The sequence below is a fragment of the Kogia breviceps genome, chromosome 3, assembly GCF_026419965.1.
Source record: "Kogia breviceps isolate mKogBre1 chromosome 3, mKogBre1 haplotype 1, whole genome shotgun sequence".
NCBI classification, from domain to species: Eukaryota; Metazoa; Chordata; class Mammalia; order Artiodactyla; family Physeteridae; genus Kogia; species Kogia breviceps.
In genome coordinates this window covers 13,230,567-13,253,503 of record NC_081312.1, presented here as the reverse complement: position 1 = coordinate 13,253,503, position 22,937 = coordinate 13,230,567, and the positions used below count along the sequence as shown (strand labels likewise).

At 38.8% G+C, this 22,937-nt stretch overlaps 1 protein-coding gene across 4 annotated transcripts in view; it reads right to left on the bottom strand.

Annotated features, from left to right (window-relative positions):
- The window catches only part of RPS6KA5 (ribosomal protein S6 kinase A5), a 192,939-nt gene that overhangs the window by 106,188 nt on the left and 63,814 nt on the right, over positions 1–22,937 (bottom strand). For all 4 annotated transcript variants that reach the window (XM_059056486.2, XM_067027898.1, XM_067027899.1 and 1 more), the window contains one exon: positions 9,958–10,176. In XM_059056486.2, the coding sequence (XP_058912469.1) occupies positions 9,958–10,176 (219 nt within the window). The remainder of the gene's footprint in view (positions 1–9,957; positions 10,177–22,937) is intronic.

Sequence of the window (22,937 nt, the reverse complement as noted above, 5' to 3'; positions counted from 1 at the left end):
GCCCCTGCTCACTGCAACTAGAGAAAGCCCATGTGCAGCAATGAAGATCCAATGCAGCCAAAAATAAATAAAATAAATCATTAAAAAAATCTTTAAAAAAAAGCGTGAAAAGAAGCGAAGTCTATTTCCCTACTCACTAAATCTGGGTTGGTCTCATGTTAGAATTAGGCTCACAGGGGCTTTTGGCAGGACCTGTTAGGCTGAGCCCTGGCTCATGAGCTTCCAGGGGAACAGCACAGGTAAATGTGTCTCTATAGAGCTCATGAAGTTGGTTTAATTCATGCATGAACATGAGTTCAGTTTTCATACAGCTTTTTTAGAGACACAATCCATTGTACATAATTGAGCCAAATCCTTCAGTTCTTGTGTTTAGAAAGGTAATCAGTGTGTGTTTTCTCCTCTTAATCTAGTGTGTGCAGTTACACATCTGTCTGTGGATAAATTCATAATGTTCATTGCTTAGTATCTCCTATGAACTGATTTCCAAGGAGGAAAACCAAAAGGGAAACCTCTGATTCCTCTCCTTTCAGCAGATGTGGGGGAGATGGTTGGAGGCTATGGGCTCAACTGTGAAGTTCAGCTGTGGGTGGCGAATTGTTAGCAGTCATTTTCTGACTTGATGTGAGGAGGCTCCACATCCACCCCTCTGTGGGGACAAGTGACTTGTGAGATTAACCCTGGGAGGCAGGTGGGTCAGCGTGGAGAACGAGAGAGGCCCTGCCTGGCTGGGGAAGAGGAATCGGTGGTACCAGGAGAGCAGTGGCAGCCCTCCTCCCCTCCCACCTTGAGGAGGAGGTGCCAGGAAATTGCCCCCTTACCTGAGCTCCAGCTCAGGTGGACTTGCTTTGGGGCCTCTGACACAACAGCTGGAGCCCTGCCTCTCCACTGCTAAGAGGAATCTGGAATCTCTCATCTACCTTTAGTCAATTAGTTTCTACATGTGAGAAGCAAGCCTGTCGGCCAGTGTCCTCATACATGCTGTGGCCTTAAAAAATAATTCAGAGGTTCCCTGGAAAACCAGTCCCAGGGTTCCTACAACTGGTAGTTTCTACCTGAATTTTAACTGGTATTGCGTACCTGGATTTTGATCAGTTAGCCTTAATTTTACCTTGGCATAATCATTTCTGGTGACCAAATCATAAAGTTCTATCAGGGTACCTGTGTCAGTGGTGCTATGCTGGTCAAAATTTGAGACTTTGAAATAAAAAATTTGTCATATTCATGCCTCAAAAAAAAAAAAACCCCAAAAAAACCCAAAGTGAAGCTATGTAAGTTCCAGAGCCTGGCCTCATAAGGCCTTGCAGCCTCTATGTTTGCCTTCCTGGCTGTCTTCATGAGGTGCCCTGAGACTGCCATGATATGAAGAAGCTGATCTACTACTGCACTGGGAGGATGAGAGGCCACGTGAATAAGAAAAGAGGTGCCCCAACCAACAGCAGCACCAACTTTCAGACATAAGAATGAAGCCACATTAGCCCTCAAGCCCAGCCAGCTCTCCAGCTTACAGCCACATGAGCAAGCCAGCCAACCCACAGAACCATCTGCCCAGCCAACCCAGAGAATCATGAGAAAATAAATCATTGTTTAAGCAATGAAATTTTAGAGTGGTTCATTATGCAGCAGTAAATGTGTATCACTGAATATTAAATGAAATGAAAATTTATTAACCAGGAAAGGTGGACATCATTAACTGAAAGAAAACAAACAAAAAAAGCTGTTTACAGAGAAGCAGGAAGAACTACAATCCTGCAGCCTGTGGAACAAAAACCACATTCACAGAAAGACAGACAAGATGAAAAGCCAGAGGGCTATGTACCACATGAAGGAACAAGATAAAACACCAGAAAAACAACCAAATGAAGTGGAGATAGGCAACCTTCCAGAAAAAGAATTCAGAATAATGATAGCGAAGATGATCCAGGACCTCGGGAAAATAATGGAGGTAAAGATTCAGAAGATGCAAGAAATGTTTAACAAAGATCTAGAAGAATTAAAGAACAAACAAACAGAGATGAACAACACAATAATTGAAACGAAAAATACACTAGAAGGACTCAATAGCAGAATAACTGAGGCAGAAGAATGGATAAGTGACCTGCAAGACAGAATGGTGGAATTCACTGCTGCAGAACAGAATAAAGAAAAAAGAATGAAAATAAATGAAGATGGCCTAAGAGACCTCTGGGACAACATTAAACACAACAACATGCGCATTATAGGGGTCCCAGAAGGAGAAGAGACAGAGAGAAAGGACCTGAGAAAATATTTGAAGAGATTATAGTCGAAAACTTCCCTAACATGGGAAAGGAAATAGCCACAGAAGTCCAGGAAGTGCAGAGAGTCCATTACAGGATAAACCCAAGGAGAAACATGCCAAGACACACAGTAATTAAGCTGGCAAAAATTAAAGAGAAAGAAAAATTATTGAAAGCAGCAAGGGAAAAATGACAAATAACATACAAGGGAACTCCCATAAGGTTAACAGCTGATTTCTCAGCAGAAACTCTACAAGCCAGAAGGGAGTGGCATGATATACTTAAAGTGATGAAAGGGAAGATTCTACTACCAAGATTACTCTACCTGGCAAGAATCTCATTCAGATTCGATAGAGAAATCAAAACCTTTACAGAACAAGCAAAAGCTAAGAGAACTCAGCACCACCAAACCAGCTCTACAACAAGTGCTAAAGGAACTTCTCTAAGTGGGACACACAAGAGAAGAAAAGGACCTACAAAGACAAACCCAAAACAATTAAGAAAATGGTAATAGGAGCATGCATATCGATAATTACCTTAAACGTGAATGGATTAAATGCTCCAACCAAAAGACACAGGCTTGCTGAATGGATACGAAAACAAGACCCATATGTATGCTGTCTACAAGAGACCCACTTCAGACCTAGGGACACATTCAGACTGAAAGTGAGGGAATGGAAAAAGATATTCCATGCAAATGGAAATCAAAAGACAGCTGGAGTAGTAATACTCATATCAGATAAAATAGACTTTAAAATGAAGAATGTTACAAGAGACAAGGAAGGACACTACATAATGATCAAGGGATCAATCCAAGAAGAAGATATAATAATTATAAATATATGTGCACCCAACATAGGAGCACCTCAATACATAAGGCAACTGCTAAAAGCTATAAAAGAGGAAATCGACAGTAACACAATAATAGTGGGGGACTTTAACACCTCACTTACACCGATGGACAGATCATCCAGACAGAAAATTAACAAGGACACACAAGCTTTAAATGACACAACAGACCAGATAGATTTAATTGATATTTATAGGACATTCCATCCAAAAACAGCAGATTACACTTTCTTCTCAAGTGCGCACGGAACATTCTCCAGGCTAGATCACATCTTGGGTCACAAATCAAGCCTCAGTAAATTTAAGAAAATTGAAATCATATCAAGCATCTTTTCTGACCACAATGCTATGAGATTAGAAATCAATTACAGGGAAAAAAACATAACAAACACATGGAGGCTAAACAATACGTTACTAAATAACCAAGAGATCACTGAAGAAATCAAAGAGGAAATAAAAAAATACCTAGAGACAAATGACAATGAAAACATGATGATCCAAAACCTATGGGATGCAGCAAAAGCAGTTCTAAGAGGGAAGTTTACAGCTATACAAGCCTACCTCAAGGAACAAGAAAAATCTCAAATAAACGCTCTAACCTTACAGCTAAAGCAATTGGAGAAAGAAGAACAAGCAAAACCCAAAGTTAGCAGAAGGAAAGAAATCATAAAGATCAGAGCAGAAATAAATGGAAACAAAGAAAACAATAGCAAAGTTCAATAAACTTAAAAGCTGGTTCTTTGAGAAGATAAACAAAATTGATAAACCATTAGCCAGACTCATCAAGAAAAAGAGGGAGAAGACTCAAATCAATAAAGTTAGAAATGAAAAAGGAGAAGTTACAACAGACACTGCAGAAATACAAAGCATCCTAAAAGACTACTAGAAGCAACTCTATGCCAATAAACTGGACAACCTGGAAGAAATGGACAAATTCTTAGAAAGGTATAACCTTCCAAGACTGAACCAGGAAGAAATAGAAAATATGAACAGACCAATCACAAGCAATGAAATTGAAACTGTGATTAAAAATCTTCCAACAAACAAAACTCCAGGACGAGATGCCTTCACAGGTGAATTCTATCAAACATTTAGAGAAGAGCTAACACCCATCCTTCTCAAACTCTTCCAAAAAAAGGTGGAGGAAGCAACACTCCCATACTCATTCTATGAGGTCACCATGACCCTGATACCAAAACCAGACAAAGATACTATGAAAAAAGAAAATTACAGACCAATATCACTCATGAATATAGATGCAAAAATCCTCAACAAAATACTAGCAAACAGAATCCAACAACACATTGAAAGGATGATACACTATGATCAAGTGGGATTTATCCCAGGGATGCAAGGATTCTTCAATATACGCAAATCAATCAATGTGATACACCATATTAACAAACTGAAGAATAAAAACCATATGATCATCTGGTTTTAGATGCAGAAAAAGATGCAGAAAAAGCTTTTGACAAAATTCAACACCCATTTATGATAAATACTCACCAGAAAGTGGGCATAGAGGGAACCTATCTCAACATAATAAAGGCCATATATGACAAACCCACAGCAAACATCATTCTCAATGGTGAAAAACTGAAAGCATTTCCTCTAAGATCAGGAACAAGACAAGGATGCCCACTCTCGCCACTATTATTCAACATAGTTTTGGAATTCCTAGCCATGGCAATCAGAGAAGAAAAAGAAATAAAAGGAATATAAATTGGAAAAGAAGTAAAACTGTCACTGTTTGCAGATGACATGATACTCTACAGAGAGAATCCTAAAGATGCCACCAGAAAACTACTAGAGCTAATCAATGAATTTGGTAAAGTTGCAGGATACAAAATTAATGCACAGAAATCTCTTGCATTCCTATACACTAATGATGAAAAATCTGAAAGAGAAATTAAGGAAACACTCCCATTTACCATTGCAACAAAAAAGAATAAAATACCTAGGAATAAACCTACCTAGGGAGACAAAAGACCTGTATGCAGAAAACTATAAGACACTGTTGAAAGAAATTAAAAATGATACCAACAGGGCTTCCCTGGTGGCACAGTGGTTGAGAGTCCGCCTGCCGATGCAGGGGACGCGGGTTCGTGCCCTGGTCCTGGAAGATCCCACATGCTGCAGAGCGGTTGGGCCCGTGAGCCATGGCCACTGAGCCTGCGCATCCGGAGCCTGTGCTCCACAATGGGAGAGGCCACAACAGTGAGAGGCCCGCGTACCGCAAAAAAAAAAAAAAAAAAGTGATACCAACAGATGGAGAGATATACCATGTTCTTGGATTGGAAGAATCAATACTGTGAAAATGACTATACTACTCAAAGCAATCTACAGATTCAATGCAATCCCTATGAAATTACCAATGGCATTTTTTACAGAACTAGAACAAAAAATCTTTAAATTTGTATGGAGACACAAAAGACCCCGAATAGCCAAAGCAGTCTTGAGGGAAAAAAACGGAGCTGGAAGTATCAGACTCCCTAACTTCAGACTATATTACAAAGCTACAGTCATCAAGACAATATGGTACTGGCACAAAAATAGAAATACAGATCAATGGAACAGGATAGAAAGCCCAGAGATAAACCCACACACCTATGGTCAACTAATCTGTGACAAAGGAGGCAAGGATATACAATGGAGAAAAGACAGTCTCTTCAATAAATGGTGCTGGGAAAACTGGACAGCTACATGTAAAAGAATGAAATTAGAACACTCCCTAACACCATACACAAAAATAAACTCAAAATGGATTAGAGACCTAAATGTAAGACCAGACACTATAAAACTCTTAGAGGAAAACATAGGAAGAACACTCTTTGACATAAATCACAGCAAGATCTTTTTTGATCCACCTCCCAGAGTAATGGAAATAAAAACAAAAATAAACAAATGGGATCTAATGAAACTTAAAAGCTTTTGCAAAGCAAAGGAAACTACAAACAAGACGAAAAGACAACTCTAAGAATGGGAAAAAATATTTGCAAACGAATTAACGGACAAAGGATTAATCTCTAAAATATATAAACAGCTCATGCAGCTCAATATTAATAAAACAAACAATCCAAGACTTAAATAGACATTTCTCCAAAGAGGACATACGGATGGCCAAGAAGCACATGAAAAGCTGCTCAACATCACTAATTATTAGAGAAATGCAAATCAAAACTACAATGAGGTATCACCTCACACCAGTTAGAATTGGCATCATCAGAAAATCTACAAACAACAAATGCTGGAGAGGTTGTGAAGAAAAGGAACACTCTTGCACTGTTGGTGGGAATGTAAATTGATACAGCCACTATGGAGAACAGTATGGAGGTTCCTTAAAAAACCAAAAATCGAATTACCATATGACCCAGCAATCCCACTACTGGGCATATACCCAGAGAAAACCATAATTCAGAAAGACACATGCACCCCAATGTTCATTGCTGTGTTATTTACAATAGCCAAGTCACGGAAGCAATCTAAATGTGCATCAACAGACGAATGGATAAAGAAGATGTGGTACATAAATACAATGGAATATTACTCAGCTATAAAAAGAACAAAATTGGGTCATTTGTAGAGACATGGATGAATCTAGAGACTGTCATACAGAATGAAGTAAGTCAGAAATAGAAAAACAAATATTGTATATTAACACATATATGTGGAACCCAGAAAAATGGCACAGATGAACCAGTATGCAGGGCAGAAATAGAGACACACATGTAGAGAACAAACATATGGACACCAAGGGGAGAAAGTGGTGGGGGGTACAGGCGGTGGTGTGATGAATTGGGCGATTGGGATTGACATGTATACACTGATGTGTATAAAATTGATGACTAATAAGGACCTGCTCTATAAAAAAATAAATAAAATAAAATTCAAAAAAAAAGCTGGTTACAAATCCTATGTACAGGACAATTTCACTTTGATAAAACATACATACATGCAGGCACACAGACAAAAAGATCTAGAAGTATATACTAGGTAATAACAGAGATATATATATGTATAATGAGGTAAACTCTGGGTAGTGAAAATATATGTTTTCTCTTCTTATTTTTGTTTTCCTATAGCTTCTATGTGCATATACATGCTTTTGTAGTAATAAGGCAGTTTTTAAAAAGGTCTATACTGTTTACTTATTCATCAGAGCAGAAGGTCAGCTGGATCCCTGAAAAGCTTGACTTGTAAATTCTTGCTATTAACCTCTAACAGTACCCCAAAACTAGATAAAGTAAGTTAATCAATAAGCCTTTAAAGACAGTTATGGGCTGAAACTGTCTCCCCCAAATTCATATATTGAAATCTTAACCCCCAACACCTCAGAATGTGACTGTATTTGGAGTCCAGGCCTTTGAAGAGATACTTAAGTTATTAAAATGAGGCCATTAGGGTAGGCTCTAATCCATTCTGATTCCTGTCCTTACAGGAAGAGAAAATTTGAACACAAAAAGGGACACCAGGGGTGTGAATGTACAGAGGGAGGACCATGTGAAAAGGCAGCAAGTGGGGGGCCCTCTGCAAGCAGAGGAGAGAGGCCTGGGACAGACCTTTTCCTTATGGCCCTCAGAGGAAACCAACCCTGCCGGCACCTTGATTTTGGACTTCCAGGCGCCAGAACTGAGAAAAAGACATTTCTGTTGTTTAAGCTACCCAGGCTGTGATATTTTGCTATGGCGGCCCTCGCAGACTGAGACAGTACTTGGAGAACGGACCTAGCATGAGTTCTAAGCACTGCAAACAAATAATGGAACAATAAAAACAGCTTATAATAATGTCCTGTTCAAGATTTCTGAAAAGTTTTGTCTTTAAAGTCAAATAGGGACTTCCCTGGCGGTCCAGTGGTGGTTAAGACTCCACGTTTCCACTGCAGGGAGCACAGGTTCAACCCCTGGTCGGGGAACTAAGATTCCACATGCCACGTGGTATGCCCCCCACACACACACAAAAAATGTCAAACTACAAACATGCACGAAGAGAATGACAGTAAACGTATCCACGTGGAGAGGAGGTAGAGGGCATGCTTTCTAAATGCACTGCCATACAATGGAACGAGTTCAGTGACTACATTCTACTCGTGAGCTGGCACAAGAGATGGGTTTTCTTATCTTGGTTCGTATTTATTTATTTGTGGGCCACTGACAAAGAGCAAAAGTAATGAAGAGCCAACAACAAAAAAAGCAACATTATCAAGGACTATTTGTTTTTTAATCAGATCGAGCATATTTCACTCATCTACTTTTAGGTTAAAAATATCAGGCTGGCCAAAAGTTTCCTTCAGTTTTTAAGTAAAAATGAAAGACACATATTTTATTTTCACCAAGAACTTTACTGAACAACATATTTACTGAACCTTTTGGCCAACCCAGTATTATTTATAAACTATACTATTACAGTAAACAATTTTTAAAAGACTGAGTCCAGTTATGGTCAGAGAACAGAAAAAAGAGAGAAGAGAGAGAAGCTGTGGTGCAGTGATGCAGAGGCCAGGAGTTTGGGTTCTTACTACTTCTGGCTACTACGATCTTATGTCCCCTACAACCTACTGGGTAAAAATACAGAAGGAATTATGTTTAAAAATCAGTAAATAACACAGCTGAGTAGATACACACGGGGGCAGAATGAAGGCCTGAAACAACAGGCAGATGATAACGTCAGTGGAGACTCTGACAGAACGGGAGAGACCGTGGCCTCCGTGTATGTAAGATTTGGGCTGGTTAGTTGACGGTAAGCACTGCAAGATAGGCCTGAAGGGTAACTGCATGACTCAAAAAGTGAATGCAATGTTAGGCATCCCTAATAAAAGTATAATTTTCAAAATGAGAGCATTCGATAAAGTTGCCAAATATCACTAGTAATCAAAGAAAACAGGAGCACTGTTGGGCAGACTTTGAAACGAGTCAGATCTGAGTTCCAATCTTTTTTCTCAAGCTTACACAAGATATGTGACTGCAGGAAATGCAGCTTCCAGAACCTTCAACGTCTCTAATGAGAGCACTCCGGCAGTGTTGTAGGGGTCAGTGATACTGTGGGTAACACCTAGTGTGGTGCTGGCACACTGAAGGCACTCAAGAAATAGCTAATGCTGACAGAGCACTATGTGAAACTCTACCTCATCTAATCCACAGAAGAGATCAATAACAGGAGATTATAATACGTAAGTACAAATTCTCAAAAGAATGGGACTAAAACTATAACAGAAGAAATAGTCTACGATGGAAGAGTATAATACTAGAAGTACTGCCATGTAGGAATAGAAAATGGTACAACTTTTCTGCAAAGAAATCTGGCAATACGCACAGAGGACATATACAATGGTCTAACTCTGGGAAAGGAAAGGATTCAGAAAGTGTCTGTGGGTAGAAACGGGAGTGAGCAAAGGGTTGACTGATGAGTGGGTAACTCCATGAAAAGCAGGTTTATCACCAGAAAAGCAAAGCACCTCTAAGAATAGAAATCTTTTCTTTTTCCTAATTACTGATTTCCATAAATATCCCTTGTTGGCCCAAACTTGTACGTTCCTAAGAAATGTGGCCCACTTTCCCACTCAGCTCAGCACATTTGAATGGAAGACACCACCCAGGGAAGCAGCCACCCAAATGGCTCAAGTGTTTTAAGATTAATAAAGGAGTGTGGAAGAGAAGTACACAAATTCCTTCAGGGTGGGAGGTCCCAAATCCAGAGCAGTTCATGATGTTCAAGGAAATGCCACCACTGAGAGAGGAACGAAAGTCAAAAGATTTCATTTCTTCTAAGTCTGAAGTATGCTGCCTTTTGAGTGCATTACGGCACAAGACCCAAGTTTTCGTAAAAAGTCAAAAGTCTGATGACAACTGACACTTACCTAAAATGAGATGAAGTTTGGTTTCTGTCTGGAAAGCGTAGTGCAATGTCACCAAGAACGGTGACTGTCTGATGTGCTCTAGGACCTGTCGTTCCGTCCTCGTGTGCTCGGTGGTTTTGGCCTTTTGAACTATTGTTGCCTTTTTCAAAACTTTCATGGCATACAGCTTTCCAGCATCATGACCACTTATTTTACGAACTAGAAACACTTTTCCATAAGCTGAAAATGAAAAGAAAAAAGAACAAGAGTTTAAAAGGCTACACAGGCCGAGTGGTAATTTAGTGCAAGTTGAAAGTTACAATGCACAGAAGAACACTCTTCGAATAAAAACGTATCCTTAGTGCTGTTTCCAATAGTTCTTTGATATAGTTCTTCAATTTTATGTCAGACATATTTCTAGGTCTAGCGCTCAATATTTACATATCTAATGACCGCTGACAGAGTTATGCTTTCACTCTTTTACTGTTATTCTGTCCTCTGTATTTTTAGCTGTAGGAAACTAGCTGTTATTACGGTCAATTAACCACAATCCAATTCAGGAGCAACTAGGACATTTTAGACATCAGATAAAACCTCTAGGCTTTGCTGCTGTTGTAAACAAATGAAAATAGCTCTTAAGAATCTCAAAAAAACAAAAAATCTCATACATACATATAAATCAAGTACCTCAAGTACTGCTCTATACTTATTAAAAAAGTCTAAAGCAACATAAGCTGACATTATATAAACAAAAGAGATCTTCAGATGTGAAAGACATTAAAAGACCCTAAATTGCAAGCAGTACCAACGGAAGCCCCTTTACATCTCTTGGCAGTAATTCACTGGTTAGTGGGTCAACCTCGCCACATTCTCCCTAAGTGAGGGCTCAGCTGGGCCAATCCTGCGTGTAGGTCCACTCCCCTAGGTGAGGCACCGGGGCCATATGGATACCGTGCCCAGAGCAGGTATCCGCGTCTATTTCCCTAGGGAAGTAGGGAGAGGGCACGAAGAGGTGGGACGAAGGAGGAAGGGGAAGGCAGGCAAAAACACTGAGAGGGAAGGGGTAGGCCTCCAATTCATCCCTACGAGGTATAAAGGCTCTTCTCTTCTCAAAATGCAAAACACCTCCTGGGAAGGTTGAGCCCAGTCCCACTCTTGAAGTCAAGTGCATTCATCAGACCATTCTGGAGCTGGTCTGAGTTCTGACCCAGACTGGTGCTTCCGCAGACCCTGCCCACAACTCGACAGTATTTAGCACAAAACCCTATTCTAATCCAGCCACTAGACCAAGAGAGCTTTAAGGGGAGGGCTCCTGTGTCTTGGCTGTTGTTTGGTTTAGTACTTCAGGAGGTAAATGAGTGCCGACCCAGGATGTACAATGGACAAGGAACGGCGGTGGCACTCCTGAGGAGGGAGAGAAACAACATTCCTGAAGGACTTGGCGATGCAGTCTCCGTGCTAAATATATTCCACACAGTGATTCACTCGCTCCTCAGAACAGCCAGTGAAGTTGGTACTTTCAGTAATTCCATTCTGCAGATGAGGAAACAGATTCAGAATACTTGAGGAAGTGGCCAGAAGACTTGGGTAAAAAGTGGCAGAGCTGATTCAGATGAAAGCAGTGTGATTCCAGGGACCACACGCTTAATTAACCATAAATGAATTTTTTCTTTAAACAAGAGAGATTCTTCTTCAGTACTAGAAATCGGATATTCTGGATTTTAATAAAACCAACACCATGAACATCCTGAACACATTCAGGGATACAGAAAAAGTTCATAAAAGGTTTGTGTCTTATCTCGTTGTAAGTAAAACAATTATAGATTGAGAGTTTAGTAAGGCAGAAGTGAACCAAAAAAGAAAATGACAACTTTTAGAACCTAACAAATTAACCTAAAGTATACAAATGAAAAAGGTTAATCTATTCAAAAGCAGTGAAATGAAGCTAGAGAATATTCTAAAGAAGAGTACTATACCTTCCATGGAGTAAGGCACCATATAAACCCAGAAGAAAGTCAAGTTCTCCATAAGTATGGGGCTTTTGTGTTCCCTACACACACGGCACCTGCTCTAGATTCCTGTTCTGAGATTCCTATCTCCAGAGTGCTGTGGTCCTTAGAAATTATGTTATCCGTCTATCTTCTCCAACAAAGAAAATCTTTCTGCAACGTCATGGAGAGATGGCTACGAGCTTCTTCCCGGCGCTCGCGCATGTCTTTCAGTCCAGGCGCTGACCAACGTGGCAGATGGACCACAGGGTGCTGGCATCTAACAGCTGAGTACCTGTCAGGCTCTTGAGAGTTGGATTACTTCATTTGATTCTTCTCACATCCCTACGAGGAGGTGAGGAGGATGACCTCCACTTTACAGAGGAAGGAACTGGAGCGTAAAGGAGCTGGGTCCCTTGCCCAAGGTCATACTTGCCCATGTGGCCTGACTCCTGAGCCCACACTCTGAGCTGGGCTCCAGCTAGCTGCCTTCCTCAAGTGAACGACCTCACAGGCAAAGAAATTAGGAATCAGGCATTAAAAAGAAGTCACAATACAGGTTAGTGTTCTAATGGTGGAATAGACACAGTACTACTACTTCCAAGTAGAGGAGGTTTCATAAAGTCGCCCATTTTATTGATGGGGCGATCTAAATATTCAAAAACTATGTCTTACCTTGAGTGGAAACAGACCTTTCTACAATATTCATCCGTTAGCCCTTCTATACCTTCTGGACTTACAAAAAATAATATCACTCTTCTTTTCTAAGATAATTTAAAAAATATTTAAAAATACGAATATGCCGTCTCATCCAAGCAAAATGTTCTTATTCTCTAAACCAATCTAAAAGTAAATGACTTTAAGACTTTGTACCACTAGGAGGTGCCCTATTTGTGTTCTGTGAGTTTATAAATACTTTTTCTTTGATTTCTTTCCTATGACCTTAAAAATGTCATATACCACTCCAAATAAATGAGAGGTAGCAAAGGACGCTAATGTATGTGGGCAAATAACATAAAATCATCCTTAATGCCACGTTAGACACTGTACGGTCAAATAATAAACAGTCATCCTCCTGCCATGTGATGATATCCAGAAGTTTTCCAATAATATGAGCTAAAGACTACATATCCTGCCTTTACCATTATTTTTATCTATCAGTAAAATGTTGGGGGAAAAAGTATGATGCAGCTCACAAATCTTTTGATTTTACTTTTATAATTTCCATGATTAACTAAAGCTATGGTACTTCTATCACATGGTACATGCCAATAAATGCTTACGACAATAAACTTCAAGGAGTGCCTCACAATGTTCCAAGCAACAGATATTTCAGATAAACAGGATCTTACTTACAAGTAGGCTGCTTAATGAAACAGAGTTTGCCTCCAAACAGCGTTGTTTTTTGAAGCACCCATAACGCTGCTTATCACATTGCAAAAGGGGAAGAAAACACATTCACTGCTGGAGAGACCTTGCAGAAGCCACCTTCTCTGGTTAGGCTGGTTTGCGGATTAGTACAGAGGGAAAAAGTGAAGAAGTCCTTCTGTTGAAGAGTGCCATCCAGTCCAGAACCGCCTACGTGTTTTCCAATATTTTAAGAGGGGCCACTGCAACTGAACTTGGTGGCAATATTATTTCCTTTTAGTCTGTAATGAGATGAATGACTGCCTTGTTGTGAAGCCAACTCCTGGCTTTCGTTCACTGTGTGCTGATGTTGTTAAAGAGTTCCTATTTTGAAAGCATCTTTTGGAAACTGCAAAAGCTACCAATGGTGGAAACTCTTTGGGCCGAAAAAGGTAAACAATAGTACTTCCTGCTCAGATGGAGCCCCTGACATGGATGTTTAGCAATACAACTGGGATTTGCTGCTTAGGTTAAGAGACTAAGCTTCAGGCTTCAGCATAACTCTAATTTCAGCATCAACATGCAATGGCTTCAGACGCACTCCCAGCAATCTTCACAAAAGCCTTGTGTACTGCTCTGATCTTATCAATTTCTCCAGAGCCAGGGCCTTTCCAAGATACTCTGTCAAGAAATGAGAGCAGAAGAGGGCATGGAGTTCACTGGTTTCCCAGAGGACAAGGCTAGCAGCGCTTGATGGGACTTGAGGTAGAAGTTCTACTTATTAGATTGAGGGAAAGTACACTCTAAAAATAAATGACAAGAAGGATTCATTCCTGACTTAGCTTGACAGACACCTACGACCATAAGAATGAGGTAAATCTTTCAATTCAAGGCCCGACAGGCACTGTTCTGGATGTTCCCGATAACCTGTGTGCTCTTACAGCCGCAGGTTATAGCAGCCGCTTCAAAGAGAGGACTGGATCCAGACAACCATGTAAGCTTTTCCAAAGGTGGAGGAAGGATTCCATAGGTTGGGGGGCAAACGACATATACCTTACAAAGGTCATATCTGTTCAAACGGAAATGTGGATTTAGAATCCTAGTCTACCTGACACAGCACAATGTGGCCGGCCAATGGTTTCAATGGCTTGATGATAAAGGAAATCAGGTAAAATGAACTAAACGCAGTGTCAAGGGGAAATGTCTAGTTCCTTGGACTAGGTCTCAGTTTGCTTTCCCACAGGTGTGACTCTTATTCCATTGGCCACAATGATCATTATGAATCACGTTTTTAAGCACGTGTTGTCATAACAGAAAAATTAAAATGCACTTTAATGGTTTTAAAACAAGATGACATTCATGCTGTCACATCATAAACCACTGCACAATATCAACTACTTTTTCAAGCTAAACAAAAGCAGCTTTCTTGCTTAAACTTATTTTGAGCATAATTAAACTGATTTTTTTCACTTCACTTGTAAAGTCTGAATTCATTAAGAAAATTTTAGGAAGTAGCCTTTATCTTGGCATGAAAATGATGAGATCAATTGGTTAAAAAAGTATTTTTACAGTCTGTCTATAAAAGCAATCAATTTACAATGCCATATAATTAAAAGCAAGGAAAAATCTGTCTATGTTTACATGCATTTTTCTGGAGAAAAGGGTTGAGAACTAGAAGGCCTCTGGATTAATTCCTTCAGTAGAGCGCTTATCCAGGACACGCTGCTCCCATTGGGATCCAAACGCTCCACCACTGTGAGATCACTGTTTTCTGTCACTCAAACTTTTATTAATGCTGCTGACAACTCTATACACTGTACACTCTGCTTAACCAGCCATGCCACACTTTGTGTTCATCCCAACCTTGTAGCATAAACTACTGTACTCAAACTACTGCTTTAAAAAAGTATGGCAGAAACTCTCTTGGTGACTTCCACTTAGACAACTCCCAACACTAGCTGGTACCCCCCTTCCGGTTGTAAAACACTGCAGTGCACACCGATGCCTGTAACCAGTTCACACGTGCACTGCTGTCCCCACGCCGTTCGGCTGTCTGCTTCACACCCCTCTCTGATACTCGCTGCCTTACTTGTGTCTGCCCGTTGTATACGTTACTCTTATATAATTTAACTATATATTACATAAGTCACTGAAATGTAAATGTGAAAGAAAAGAGAAAAAGGAGGTTAAAAGCTTTGAAAGAACTACATAAAGGCAAGGCACTTAAGAAAAAAGAACTGCTGAAAAATTAGGTGTGGGTGAAACAACTATAAAAGGCTAGGGGGAAAAATTGTGAACATCTAAAAGGATTCTGTATCCAGATCACTTCAAATGTGTCTGGTTCTCACTCCACTTTAAAGAACTCGAAACTTAATTTTAGATGATGCATTACAAGTGCGGTTTATGCAAAACAAACCATTGTTTAAGAACGTACTCTCAAAGAGTCTTGTGCCTACACGCAAAGTGAATATATATTCATATATTTTAAGTGAAAAGTAGTATGTCCAAAGTACATATTTATATATCCTTTTAAAATGATATTCCACTTTAGCCAACTTTTTCTGATTAGCCACACGTACCAGTCATGTCATGTGAGAGAGACTCAACTAACTAAAGGATCATATTCAGTGGTGCCGGAATTCGTCCCTCTCTCACCCTTCCAGAATAAGGGAATCTTTCTTCTTTAACTTTTTATTTTATATTGGGGTAGAGTTGATTAACAATAGTTTCAGGTGTACAGCACAGTGATTCAGTTACACATATACATGTATCTATTCTTTTTCAAATTCTTTTCCCATTAAGGTTGTTACGTAATATTGGGCAGAGTTCTCTGTGCTGTACACTAGGTCCTCGTTGGTTCTCCATTTTAAGTATAGCAGTGAGTACATCTTAATCCCAAACCCCCTAACTATCCCTTCCCCCAACCCTTCCCCTGGTAACCATAAGTTCGTTTTCTAAGTCTGTGAGTCTATTTCTGTTTTGTAAATAAATTCATCTGTATCATTTCTTTTTAGATTCTGCACATAAGCGATATATACGATATTTCCCTTTCTCTGTCTGACTTATTAAATCAGAATCTTGTTCAAGAGTGACTTGACCACCAACCATACTAGCTCTGCCTCTCAGCTTGCTTTCATCCTCAATCTGGTAAACATACCTTTTGTGTTGTCATCTAAATTGTTGATAAAAATAGAACCCTTCTTGCTCAAAATACTTGATTTCCCATTACTCTTAAGATAAAGAAAATCCTTAATATAACCTAAATTATCTGGCTTCTACCTACCTCTCTCCACCTTCTCACCATCTCATTTACTCACTCCTTCAGACATACAGCCTTTCCTGACTTCCCAGACTAGCACAGTTCCTCTAATTTTATACTCTCATAACACCCTGTCATAGAAATTGTCAGAAACATGAGTTTTCATTTATTTGTGTGATTGCCTCATTGTGTGGCTTCCACAGGACTGTAAGTTCCACAAAACCAGGGACTATGTCCAGTTTTACTCACTTTGTATCATTAGCAAATTCTAGAGCTGGCACACTGTAGAAACTCAAATAATGTTGAATGCATAAAAAAATAAACAAGATAGCAAACAAAGAAAGAGCTCTGTAGCATATAGCCAAATACCCTCTTCTCAGTTGACAATTCTGATCTAAAGTTGAAGGTGGGTCTTTAGGAAAAGAAACTAACAGTGCAAATCTGCAGTACAGAGCTATATAGCTCACCCACTCTTTCCCTTTGGAGAAGGAACAATGGGCTTTCATGAAGTAATCACCTTTAATTGGGGTATTAAATATGATTCCTGACAACACTCCCTGGTGAAAGTGAGCTCAGGAAACTTAGCTGCCACCACTGTAGAAAAGGAAAACATCTTAACATGGTGACATCTGTATCTGGCCACTGCTTTGTAACCTGACACAACTACATAAGAACTGATTACAGTGCCTGGCCACATCCCTCTCTCATAGATAATTTAAATTGAGGAAGGATTTCTACCTTTCCACATGTGACATGGTCAAAGACAATCAATCCACCTGCCTTCCCCTCCATCTTTCCCTGCAGAACTTCATTCACCCCAAGTCAGCAGGGTCAGAAATGGAACCAAACAAGAAATACTCTCTTGGAACTCTACATTTCACTTGTCCTGCCCTTGGAAATTGGTATCCTTGTTAATAGGCCAGCCAAACGTACATGGTAAGTAATGCTAGGGCAGTATATGTCAAGCCCCAGGAAAACCACCATCACTGAAATGGTTCTCAGAAGAGCAGCTTCATTTCAGTGTTACCACAGCAGGAACAGTACACAAAAAGCAAACACTCAAGGGGTTCAATGGTGAAACCTGACTGACCATAATTTGGTACTTCTAAAGACTCATCTGAAATATCTGATTAATCAGACCTCAGAGCTGAAAAGAAACATTACTGTCCATCCCAGTAATTCTCTAAAATCCACCCTGTGTTAAGATAGATGGACAGAAATCACCTCACTTGGACCAAAGTAGTAGATAAGTTCTACTCAGACACACAGGTTAGTGAACTGAGGTTTAATCTTCTGTGTGCCACTTTTGAAAGAGACTATATACAATAAAATTCTGTTTTTTTCAATAATATCTTCATATCCTTTATCAAAGATGCTAGTCTCATGATCTTACTTACTGACCACAATAAAGGAGCCATTTGATAACTTCAGCACTTGTTAAAAGTCTCTCTAGACCAGTTCTTTTTCAAACCGTGGGCTATGACCCATTAGTGGATGATAATATCAATTTAGTGGGTCCCACCAGCATTTTGAAACTAAAATACTAAAAAAGAACTGAATACACTAAACGTGTTTCATGAAACTTGTCTCCCCTTTATACACACACACACACATGTGTAGGTATATGTGAATGTAAACAAGTCTAAGCACATGAGAGAGGAAAAAAAGTACAGAACAATGGCTAAGAACATAGACTCTGGTGCCTGACTGCCTGGCTTTGAACCCTAGATATGCTACTTAGTAACTATGTAACCCCGGGCAAAACAGTAAACACAACTGTGTCTCACTTTCCTCATTAGGGACAGTAGTAGTTCTTAACATCATACAGTTTGGGGATTAAATAAATTAATATAAGGATCCAGAGGAGGGCCTGACAGATAACAAACACTACAGAAATGTTAGTGGAAAAAAAGTGTGTGTATGTGACTGCACATCTATACACATACATAAATACATATACTGAAAAGCAATACAAAAATGTACCTATTTTGTCCTATGGGTAATAGTCAAAAAAGCTTGAAAGCTACTGCTCTAGATGAATTTATATGCCTTTCCTTTAAAACAAAAAAATACAAATTACGTAGGCCAAAGAACTTTCCCTTTATACCTACCTCCTAGTAAACTCAGGGTTAAATTCAGGACTCAATTGCAGTGACTATGTCAGCCCAGATGTCTATAACATCTATCTCACCTTCCTATTATCTGGCTTTTGCTCTGTTTTCATTTGTTTTTATTTTCTCTTTTTTTGATTCCTTATCTTTTTTTTCTATCTTTGAAAATGCCCTTAAATCTCATTTTGAAAGTCGGCAAATTTTAAACGTTGAAAGTAAAATCCACTTCATTTTACATATTTATCAAACAGAAGCACTGATTCCTAATTTCTTTTATAGAATAGATATCTTAATTGCACACTAAATTCCAAATACAAAAAAAAAAACCCACATAACTATAAAACTAAGTATTTCAACATAATTTTAAAATAAAAAGTGAGAGAGAGGCATGGACATATATACACTACCAAATATAAATTAGATAGCTAGTGGGAAGCAGCCACATAGCACAGGGAGATCAGCTCGGTGCTTTGTGTCCACCTAGAGGGGTGGGATAGGGAGGGTGGGAGGGAGACACAAGAGGGAGGAGATATGGGGATATATGTATACCTATAGCTGATTCACTTTGCTACACAGCAGCAACTAACACAACATTGTAAAGCAATTATACTCCAAAAAAGATGTTAAAAAAAATTTTAATAAATAAATAAAGTAAAATAAAAACAGAATTTGAGCCATTTAATAGGACCATTTTTAAAGTTAGCCCCTGTTGCCAGGATTTGTAACATCATAAAAACAACATGTCTAAGATTAAGAAAGGTAGACTGATTAAAACAGATTATCCTTCTAACATACAAGGAAAAGCTGTGAACCCAAAACATGCTTGATTAAATACACAGATGCTAAAGGCAAACAAGAGACACAGTAAAAGCACATGAAATCATAGGCGGTAATTTTTATGAAAGAGACTGAGGTAGGCCATTTGTTTTAGGTATAAACAGTTATATCCTCTCTAGAAGATATATATCACTGAGGATCTGGAAGAGACTTAATAGAAGTGCCAGGATTCTAGATGTAATCCAGTTTAAGTTTTTAAACTAACCAGGGCCATTTGACTCATTTTCTTAATTACTTTGAATGGTCAAAAACAGTTGCACAGCTGAAATCAGGACCACGAAACCAGTGCATTTTCTCATGGATGGTGCTAGCATCTAAAAAAAGGACTTACTATGTGAGAAGGTTGAAAATAAAAAATAGTTACAGGAATCATTATCTATGGATTCCATTTATGCATACTGTATTGGCTTGAATAATTAGAGACTAATTGTATAATATCTTCTAGATCAGCACTTTTTAATTTTGGAGAAGGCACTAAGACAGTACATGCATTAGTCCAGCTAATAACTGCATGTATGTATGTGGCCGTGGCCAACTCCTGACTATCTCCACATGGATGACCCACGTAATCCATATGGCATTTCTTATCTCTGGTCCCAGATGACTTGAAAACCAGAGATTCTGGTCCATCAGGAAAGAAGCAAAAGCCACAAAGGAAACCATGTCCCGCTGTGAGGTCTAGACTTGAATTGACTACCCATGGAATGTGATTACCAGAGGACCTTACTAAAAGGAAAATACAGGAAAACAAGGAAATAAGGACCAAGAAGCACATTCATAATCATTCTGGTTATATCTCAACAAACAAGCTATTTGAGTACAAAAGGCTTGCCTCCTAACTCTTGCTTCAAAACTTCCCAGGGTTCAGGCCGAACCGAAACCCCAGCTTAGACCACATGCTGCTTAGGCTCTTCCTCTGCCCTTGCTACTCCCCTCACTCTCTCCTGAGAGCATTCCTGCAATAAATCAAGTGTGCCCAAATCCTTGTCCCAGGCTCTGCTTCTACCAAATGTGACCTACAACAGCATCAGGAATAAGTCAAATTGTATTTATACTAGGGAGACAATGTCAACCAACATGTTCAAATGGAATTGTCTTTTGATTGTGGTATAAAACATCACAAATATTTGACCTCTAAGATTTCCTTAAACACTGCAGGCTTACACTGAAGCAGAAGGTATAGTGGGTACACACAGATGCAAAATTATAAACTGTTTTGAATGACGATTTTGACAATTTAATGAATACAGGCCTTTAAAAGTACTATTTTAATAGGGATACTTTCCAAACACCTAAGCGAATTAAATGACGAACGATGACTAAGTCATAATACGTTTAAAAACAGCCTTTATATGCCTCAACCAAAGTTTTTTTCCCTTTGATCATATGGCCAAAAAGTAGCTGTGTCTTTAAGTTCCCTAGTGCAATTCTTAGCACCATCTAGTGGCAAATTACCCAGAAAAAGAAATGTGTCTTATTTAACAAATGAGATGTGTTTCTGAAAAGTCTGCAGTAAAAAAAATACATACGTATATATTTTAAAAGGCTGTCTTGTTGGGGATGATTTTCACAGAGTCTGGGACCAAGGAGCAAAGAACTATCAGTTAACATTTCAAGGATGGCACTTAGGCTGGGGTAAACAACCGAACAATAATCTCTCCTACTTGATAGTATTTCCACAGAACAGCTTGCAGCATCTCCCGCTGACCACCCCCCGACCCCCAGCCAAAAATAAAAATCCGCAGGATAAAGAAAAAGTAACCTTCTTATGAGGGCACCAGGGACTGAGGAAAACACAAATGGTTGCTGCTCAATAGACATTATGGGAGGCAAGGCGTTTTGAATCTTTCTACTCTGCCAGCACTCATGTGAAGATTTCATAAACCCAGAAATAAACATTAAATGAAGGCCATATTATTCAATTTTCAAGTTTGTATGTAATATATCCTTTTTTAAAATGCTCACCACTGTTTCCCCAGCACCCAAACAGTACTTGCCTCTTAATAAAACATGTGAATGAATGAATCCCAAGAGCAAAGGGAATGAAGTGAAAGGTTTTAAACAGAGAAGTGACATGATCAAACTTATACTTAAGAAAGATCACTCTGGTTGTAGTATGGAGAACAGATTAGGAGGGAACAGCCTGAAACCTGGAAGATCTTTTGGTAGTTGCATGTCCCTATTTATTGCTGGACATATTTTAGGCTTTACTATCACTTTTGTATCAAGCTAATCTGAGACATTGGTAATGCATTATACTAGCTCTTTTAGAAGGTGGGCTTCTTTCCCTTTCAGATATATGAGTAGGTAAAATTTATATAGCATTTACTATATGTCAGGCAATCTAAATGTTTTACTACTCATTTTATGCATATTTTAGCATAAGACTGTTAATCTAACATACAAAAGGTTGTTCAGAACCTAAAATGTTTGAGTAGTTAAGAGAAGAAAACAAAGAAAGAAACACAGTCTTCATTTGACATGTTATTTTGAAGGTAATATACAAATCAACTTTTTAGAAATGCTAATAAAATTTCAACTAACATCACTTATGAAATATCTGTTAGATTTTTATTATTAGAAATATAACTTTAGTTGAAATTTCTCCCAGATATGCTAAAAAAGTGACTACATGAAAGAACTAATTATCTACCCTTATGAATAAGTCCTAAATAATTTTGTTTTTCTAATTTAGGGTGCAGCTTTAAAGTGGAGTTCCCTGTTGAATAAATAATTGCAACTGATGGTTATCTAGCAATTGGCAATTCATGTTGATTATCTCATTGATATTATCACAACATTGTGAGATAGGTACTATTAACTTAGGCCAATAGCGACTTAGGCTCACAGAGTTCACGCGATTTACCCAAGGAACACCAGTAGGCAATGATAATGTCAAGATCCAAACCTGAATGTTCTAAGTCATCCTTGATATCCAAGTACTTCACAACTATGAATGCACCAAAATTAGAAGAGAAAAATCAACTCAGCTGCCCTCTTTACAGTTACAGGACAAAATTTATCTTTTTTGCCATAATGACAAAAAATCTCTGCAGTACAGATCTAGTACGATGAATAAAGAAAATTCAAAGAGAATACATGTTCCACTTCATTAAGCATCAGAATTACTAGTAATGCACACAATGGGTACGTTTAAAGACTTTCTTCTCTACTTAGATGTCTCAAAGAAAGCAAAATCGTTAAAAGGAAGGCAGCAGAAAAGGAAAGAAATTAGAAAGAATCATTACTCCCACAAACAACAAAATTTCATCATGAAACAAAATAATTCTAAAAGATGAACCAAAGATACTTCCTGAATTTGGGAGTATCAACCTTAAGACCACCACTAGAGACAAAAGCATGAATTATATACTTGTTAGACTATTATTATACTTCATACAGTTATGGGCTATGGGGAGGGAGGAGGGAAATAGGGTTGGAAACATATATAAGGATGAT